At 51.0% G+C, this 8,476-nt stretch overlaps 1 protein-coding gene across 1 annotated transcript; it reads right to left on the reverse strand.

Annotated features, from left to right (window-relative positions):
• Positions 1-5,323: 5,323 nt before the first annotated feature.
• On the reverse strand, positions 5,324-5,821 carry Ubl4b (ubiquitin like 4B). Its single transcript, XM_020176960.2, has one exon. The coding sequence runs from the start codon at positions 5,819-5,821 to the stop codon at positions 5,324-5,326; it is 498 nt and encodes a 165-aa protein (XP_020032549.2).
• Between the last annotated feature and the right edge of the window lie 2,655 nt (positions 5,822-8,476).

An 8,476-nucleotide genomic window follows, 5' to 3' on the forward strand; every position in this document is an offset into this window, starting at 1 on the left:
AGGCGGCTCACAGTAGTTACCTTAGATTTATCACCTTTCTAGGAGGGCAGTGGGAGCTGCCAAGGGCTGCCAGGGAGCCCTTAAATCACAGCACTGGAAAGTGCTGTTGGAGGGAGTGCAGGGGCAGGTAGGAGCCATCCTGGGGGCTGGGTCTTCCTTCTGCCTCCTCAGGTTACTGTCCTTTCTAGAGCAGGATTTATAATCCCATAGCCTAATGGAGTCAAGCAGCCCCCCTCCCCTGCCTGGGAGGAGCCAGAAGCTGAACCAAGTACCCAGTGCCAGCTTGGCTAGCCTAGGCAGAGCTTTTGGGGGCACAAGCAGGGATCTAGCACCAGAGCTGCTGGCCCCTGTGCTGTGAGAGGCCGTTTGCTCCAACTCCTCCATGCAGGTGCACAGACACTGCACATGTGCCGGTCGAGGCTGACCCCTCTTCCTCGCCTGCATGCTCATCTGAAATCAAGGCCATCTGTGGTAACCCTGTGTGTGCAGGTGTCTCTGTCCTTTCTCCATAGCTGCGCCATGTCTGTTTGGCAGTATATATTAGCAAACAGGTGCGTGTGTGCAAGGAGACTATTTCTCTTTGTACTACAATACCAGACTGACTCTACGTGCCTTTGAATTAGTATGCACATGTGTGTCAGAGGTGGAGGGCCAAGGACATATTCAAAGGTAGTGGGCTCCAAGCCCCTTACCCTAACCATTGTGTAAGTCTGAAACAACAGATGAGAAAGAAGACACACAAGAGGAGTTCTTCAAGGAGAAGAATTGCTGGCAGTGTTGATGTTTAGTAGAAAGACAACTACTGCTAACTGAAAGGGATGTGAGGGAAGAAAGGTGGGCAGGGGTAAGTGGGAAGAGGCCTAGGCACAGAGAGAGAAGAGCCCAAAGGAAGCACTCAGATGTCCATACAATACCGCCAAATTGGCCCCAAATGTGGTCAGGGAGCAGGAAGATGTGCAGAGGTAAAGAAGAGATTTGAGAAGGAAAGCAGAAAGGACTGGGAAGGGAGGAAGGTGACCTGAGAGGGGAGAAGTAGGGTGAGGCAGCCAGTGGGGAGCACCATCTGTTCAGAGGGCACCAGGCCCAGGCTTGGAAGCTGTTCCACTGCAGCCACCTCCACAAGTGACAGCTGGCGCAGCAGCAAGACCCAGAGCAGCCTGCCCTCTGGCCACTCCCTTGCCATAGGCTGGCAGCCACCCAATTCCAACACAGAGCACAGAAAGAGTAAGTTAGCCTGGGGCAGGTGTCAGAAAGGCAAACTTGCCACATGAACAGGCTCTGATGTGCCCATGTAGGCACCTGGCAAAACCCAACATGTGTGCATACATGTGGCATCTCCAGTGTTTTAAGAATGCATACACTGCTGTCCTGCCCCCAGCATGCATCATGTGAAGAGAGAAAAGGTGGTCTGGTTACCTCTTCCTGCCGCCCTAACATCTCCTAGGCTTCGCTCTGCAAAGTTGTCCCTTTCTGTCCTTGAATTTACAGGGTAGTGTCTTCTGGTCAGGCTGTGGACTGGGCTTGAGTCAGGTCAGCTCCAGCAACCTGAAGCCAAAAATTCAAGGTCTGACCCCTCTGATGCTGAAAGTGGCATAAAGCCTACATCACATTTCTGCAAATTGGGCTCTGCAACTGTAGACCCCATACCATGGATCTGAGACATTGGGGGATGCATATGCTGTACCTATTTCCATCAGAAACAAGAGTCAGAGCTCTTTTGCTGGGGACACCCTCTGCAGGACCATTTCTCCACAATAAGTCTTATGCTGGTGTTTGAGCTGTCTCTCTGCCTATCCATTCTGCACCTCTTTCAGTCTAACAGATGGTGCTGAAACCTGGGATGGGAATATAGGTTTGGCTCTCAGCTCTCCACTCTGGTGACCTGGAAAGCAGTGGGCAGCAACAGCTCTTCCCAGGTTCATTCTAGGACCCTGAGTGGAGGCTGGAGTTGTCTCTTGCTGTCTCTCCCTCTCTTTTAATTGCTCCATCTCTCCCACCCTTTCCTTTCTTTCCTTTCTCTGATGACCACATCAGGAGCCATCTCCCCATTGCTGGACTTCCACTCAACACTGGCCTTCAAATTTTGCCTACATTGCTTTACACAGGTTGCCACTCAAAACCTTGTGGAAAGAGTGCTGTTTTTATGTCAACCAGTCCAGGATCATTGAGAGACTTTTAAAAGTACAGCCAAATCTCTGACAATAAACAGTGGACAGCTGGGAATGGTGGTCTTCCTGGGAGGCTCCAGGCATTCCTCCAGGACACTACCCATAAGCAAATCAACTCAGTTCCGTTCCTCCAAGAGGTGCAGAATGGATAGGCAGGAAGACAGCTCCAATGCCAGCACCAGGGCTTTTGTGGAGAAGTCATCCTGTGGAAGGTGTCCTCAGCTGCTTACAAAGTGGGGGTAGATAGGGGAGGTGACTGGAGAAGTCTCAGACAATTCTTCAACCATCAAATTAAAGAAAACATTAAAGCATTCTTGCAAATGTTTTAAGAAGCCTTTGAATTATTGTTCCCTCAACCTCCATGATTTAAAATAATCAGCCATTCCTAAGCCTAAAAGTGTACATCTTGTATCTACCCTCAATAAGTAAACTTTTCAAAACTGAAAAGAAAAAAAAAAAAAAGAAAGAAAGAAACAGGGGCCAAAAGGCTGAAGGTGTTGGCTTACAGGTAATGTGGGAGGGAGCTAGGATGAGGGATTCAATTTCTTTATAGATGGGAACACAAAGCTGGCTGTCCTGACATGCTTCCTACTTGGGCAGAGTAGGGACCTACAAGGACAAGTGTGTCCTTTCATGGTAGGGGAGAAGTGTTGTAAGAGCTGCAATTTAGAAAGAATATCATTCTCCACTTCAGTTGTCCCTCAAGTGGTGAAGCAGAGAAGGGAACAGAAAGCCTTCAGTTGGGTTGCTGGCACAGGTTCAAGTTTGAAATAAGCTGAAACTGGGCACAGTGGAGGGTCCTCATGGCAGGTGGCCCAAGAGATAGGATTCTCCATACTAAACAGGATTTTAACCCATCACTGGAATTTTGGGGGCTGCTCCTACACCCAACCTCTCAATATACTCTTACCAGTTTTCCCTAATAACTATGAATTTATCCATTGAGGGCAAGGACAAGCTTATCGCCCCTCAATAAGAAGTGCTGCACTTGCACTGAGTGAAACTATACCAATTCTACTTTGCACTAAGGTCCACATGTTAGGTGCTCAGCTTTTGAAGGGAAGTACATAGCAGGAGGGTCCTCAGGGAGGGAGAGTCAGTGGGAGGCAGTATGGAAGGATAGCCAACTTTCCTTCTTCCCAGCTGGGAACTGAAAACATATCCCTGCCCTGCTGGGCACAGAAACATCAGGGTGGCTGTCTGCTGTGGCCTGCTGTCCACCAACCCTGACACTGCCCCTACATTTGTCAAAACAAAGACTTCCTCCATCCTTCGTGCCAGCTTCTCTCAGCAAAAGAAATAAAATGGCCCACTTATTTTTATCGCTCACAGATTTCCTGGGAAATGGGCTATTAGTTCCCCTAATGTAAAGATAATAGGCTTATCCCCCTTGGCAAATGGCACAGCCCCAGCACAAACATGCTTACAGAACAGTCAAGAGGCCTCCCCAGTTGATGGTGAAGGGCCTAGAAGCAGGAGCGGGCCTAGAAGCAGGACCCCGACCTGGACAGGAATCCTGGAACAAACTGGGCTCCCCCATCCCCACGTATGGGTACTGAGTCCTTGACGGCCAGAGAAAGGCTTTTCAGACCTTCAGAGCCCCACTTTCCTCTCCTTTTGACTGGTGGGGCAGGGCTGGGTAGTGGTAAAGGAAATGGCCATAAGTGGAGTGAGGGTGTCTCTTGCTATAGCAGAGGTGTGGGAACAACTGTTACCAAGCCGGCTCTCACAGGCAGAGGGTTTCCAGGCCTACCTGTGCCACTGTCCCTGAGCACCCCCCAAGAGACACCACTTCCAGCTGAACAGTCTTCACCTCTAACCCCCACAGACACCTGTGAGGTAAGTGGATACAAGGATAACAATTCCATGAACAGGTGAAAAAAAAACCTGAGCATCTGACAGGTGAAGTTAACCATGGTCAGGTGACAAGACAATGGCTGAGCTGGAAAGCTGGAATGGAGGCAATGGCCCCATGGGCTAAGGACCGATGCTCCCCAGGGAGCAGCCCCTGCTTGTTCCTTTCCAGGAATTCTTCATCCCCTGCCATCCATATCCAGCCTTCAGGACCAAAATTTTTAAGTCACAGCACTTTGGGGACTTCAGCAGTGAAGGGGGGACCATGGCTGTCAGCAAGCTCTTCTGCCCTCTTCCCACCCATACACACAGAGCATGGGGGCTCCTCAGCTCTGGACAAGGGCCACCCTGTCACACCTGGAAAAGGCAAATGGCTTGCTCTGCTGTGTTCTTCAGGGGATGTCCCCTATGCTGAGCCACAGGTGTATCCTAGTGTCCTACCGCTGCCCTATTTTTCACCTGCACTCTTGTCTCTGGCTTAGGTGAAATGCTCTTGGGCAAGGGGCCTGGGTGATACCATTTTTTCTTTCTCCCAGGAAGCTTTGGGCAGTGCCAGGCAGATAACAGGAGCTCAGTGCTACCTGCTGATTGACCAGATTGGGGCAATGGGGTATAGCTCTGTTCACACTGGCTACTTGAGGGTGTGATTTGCAGACCTCTTTTTCTGCCTAAGGCTCCATTTTCTGCCATTCTGGGGCTATGTCTGTGTCCCTGCAAGCCCCAGGCATGGGCCATTGCAGGAGCCCTCCTTCATTCCCTCCTCTGCTGCTCCTATCCCTGAAGCTGTGGAATCTCAAGCCAGACAGCAGGAACAGCCTCACCTCAGCAGGTCAGGCAAAGGCAGATGCCTGACCATCCTCTTCTCTTGGCTGCTGGGAGCTGGGGGTAGGCACCATGGTCTGAGAATGAGGGAAAATGGACTCACACTGTCTTTCTGTTCTGGAGGAAAAAGAGGCTCTGTCTAGAGCTGTGGGGACTCTAGGGACACATCTGGGCAAAGCTGCTCTGCCCAGGAAGTGGATACAGTCTCTGAGGGCCCCTTTTGGGCTGCTTTGGGCCATCAGGACCCTTCTAGAGGATAGTGATGGAGATGAGGGTCATTCTGCATTTCAGAAGAGGGACCACAGGCTGAAGAGGGAATAAAGGGATCCAAAGTACCCAGAAACTTTGAAGGTTCAAAAAGAGAGGGAAGGTTGTATCTCCATCAGGAGAAAGCAGTGGAAAAAGTCACCAGGGAACACAGAAGGATGAGACCAGGGGAAGTTTAATGAGCAAAGGAATAGGATGGGCCAGTTAACTGATCATTCTCCTCCTCCTTCTTGTTGCTGGAGCTCTGAGTCCGCAGCCTGGAACTCCTTCTCCCCTGCCTGCCCCACAGGCTGCTGCTCTGCCAGGAGGTAGCATGCCAACTGCTCCAGGGCCTCCAGGCTCACCCGCTGCACGCGCTCCTCATGCCTCTGCCTGAGCAGCTGCAGCACCACCTTGGCATCCTGGGGCCGGAAGTGCTTGGCTAGGATCCTGCCCAGCTGGCTCCACAGGGGCTGGGGCTGGCGGGCCTTGTCCTGTTCTGCCTTCTCCAGGGGCCACATGATGACATTGATGGAGGCATTGGGCCCGATGCAGTAGTCGGAGAGGCACTTGTCATCAGCCAGGAGCTGGCCACGGAAGAGCAGGTGCTGCTGCTCCTCCGGTACATGCAGCCGCTCAGATACCAGCTTCTTCAGCGTGGCCACGCTCTCTTTTCCTGTTACCTTCAGGCTGCATCTCCGGCCTAAGAGCAGCTTGACTGTGAGGAACATTGGGCTACAGAGGAATCAGGAGGGACCCATGCTCTGGAAGCCTCCCTGAAGGTTAAGGAGCCCTGTAAGAGAAGGTGGCCCTAGCACTGGCAGATCAGTGGTCCCAGGAGGCCAAGGGTCCAGCCCAAGTGGGCAGCCACTAGCTAAGGCACAGTGATGTCACAATCCTACAGGAGGACTCATTTCCAGAGAAGAGACAGCACAAAGACATTGTGGTCATAGAGCATCCTCCTTCATGAGGACAGTAAGGAGAAGTGAAGAGAAAAGGAAAAAAAGGGGCCAGGGAAGAATCTGTAGGTCTAGGAGAAAGAAGAGTAGGGTCTGTGAAAGAGGGCTGGAAAGGGCAAGGTAACAAAGAGAGCATGGCTGTCCACTCAACTAACAAATGGGTAGCTGGGTGCCTTTTCAGCACCAGGACTTGTACCCAAGGAGCTAACTGTATAAAAATAGATACCTCCTACCCTCATGAAGCTTTCAGGCCAGTGAGCAGCTAACCTTGAACTAGCACTTTTTAAGCTCTCTTCCATGGGGTTTCCTGCAAGTGAGCAGAGGAACAGGGATTTGGGTATCATGAGAAGGTCATCCCAGGAGGCACCTGTGGGGGAGTGAGGAAGGGAGACAAGAGAGAGAGAGAAAGTAAGAGCAAGCTGCCCTGTAAGAACACCTAGCTGTGCCACTCAAGAAGCAGGAAGCTGACTCCTCCTTTGGTTTGCAGTCCCACCTCCTTAGCCCTCTGGTCCCCAGATGTGCAGAGAAAACCCTTGGGCAGAGACACGCAGGCTTCTGCAGTAGAGGCCTTTGCACCTTCAAGAATGTGAACACTCCGAATGCAGCAGGGCCACCACGAGTATCTGCTTCATATCCGTTACTTTATTTAATCTTCCCAACCTACAAGGCATGTACTGTCATGGCACCCACCATGACGTGTACCCACCAGAAGAGAAAGTGGAGGCTCTGCTTCATCCTACAACAAGCTGTGTCTCACAGAGGCCTGCCTTGCCTACTGAAACCCACATCCACTCAGTGTCTTCCGTGTGCCAGGCACTGAGCAGACTCCAGGGTTCAAAAGTGAATAAGGAATGGGACACTGACTGGGCCTTGTGGGTCAGAACTTCCATTGCACTTGGCAGTTTTCCATGCAACATGTCATTGAAGGCCTCCAAGGCCTTCTACCTACTCCCTTGGTAGTGGAAAGGAGGATCTCAGTTTAGAAGTGAGCAAGCTTGGGTTGATGTCCCATAGTGGGTGGCCTGATTTTGTCAGGGACCCCCTGAGTCTTCCCAGCAATTTGTGCTCATCTGCTGTGCACATGAGCCCCTCATTCCCTTCCCAAGGCCACTCAAGCTTCACCATTGTTTCTGGCAACCAAGGGCAGCTAAAGAAAAACATGCAAGATGCCACAAGATGCCAAGATCCCACCCCCATGTTCTCAGTTTTGACAAGTGACCCAAATGCTAGTCCTAATGACACAGAGCTCACAAGTGAGGAATTCCTGGCCTCTGCCTCTCCCCACCTACCAGTGGGCTGCCCTTCCCACCTCCCTCTCCTCTCCTTTCCCAACCAAATGAGTCCTCTTGCTATTTCCTTTCTTCCTTGTGAATGGCTCTCAAGTCTACTCCTCCCACGCTTTGCCACTGCCCCACCTGACTCCGGCTCACCTCCCTCCAGCCCCTGGCTCTGAACTCATGGTTTACCTCTTCCATTCAGCCCATTGCCATGGGTCCATTCATGCCAGAGCCAAAATCAAGGGTGCATCACCTCTCTGAGAACTCTCTATTTCAACCCCTTTGCTTTTGGAATCAAAACCAGAGTCCTCAGCTTAGCACCTAAAATCATGGTAGCCTGGCTCTGTTTGCTGCCCCAGCCACGTGATCTCCCCAGCCTCATCACCTCCCCTCTTTGCATCTCCCATTCTAGACACACTGGCCTGCCATTACCCCTGCTTGCCTGCCCTGTTTGAAGTCTACCAACTCATCCTTCAAAATTCTGCTTTAATCCTAGCTATTTGGGAGGCTGAGATTGGGAGGATTGTGGTTCAAGGCCAGCCACACAAATAGGTCATGAGACCTCCATTTCCAAAATAAGCAGAACAAAATGGACTGGCTCAAGCAGTACAGTACCTGCTTTGGAAGCACAAAGTCCTGAGTTCAAACCCTAGTCCCACCAAAAAAAAAAGAAAGAAAAAAAATCTGCTTTAACATCACCTCCTCCATAAAGCCTTACCTGTTTTCCTCAATCCTGGGCATAGAGGTAACCCACCTCCTTCTGTGCAAGCATTGCTCCCCTGAACATACTTGTGTCAGTGCACCTGGTATGTGACTGTCTCCCTTTCAGTGCTCAGAGGCAGGGTCTGGGTCTCATCCATGTTAGAAGCCCCTGTCTCCAGCACACGGAGCCTGGTTCATAGATGGCCCCAAACACATGCTTGTCAACTGAAGAAGCAATTTAGATGTGCGGAGCCAAGCAGGAGCTTGCATACAGCAGGCAGGCTTTGGAAAGACATAGGCCTGCAGCCTCTCCCTCACCCCACCTCCTCCCCTAGAGAGATGAAAATCTGAAATTACATAAAAAATAAATCAGAAAGTGATTCCAGTCTTTGCCAAAGGATCTTCATAGTATTTCTTTAAATAGCCAACTCTCTAGGTGCATTTGAAG

This window comes from Castor canadensis, chromosome 12 (genome assembly GCF_047511655.1).
Source record: "Castor canadensis chromosome 12, mCasCan1.hap1v2, whole genome shotgun sequence".
Taxonomy (NCBI): Eukaryota; Metazoa; Chordata; class Mammalia; order Rodentia; family Castoridae; genus Castor; species Castor canadensis.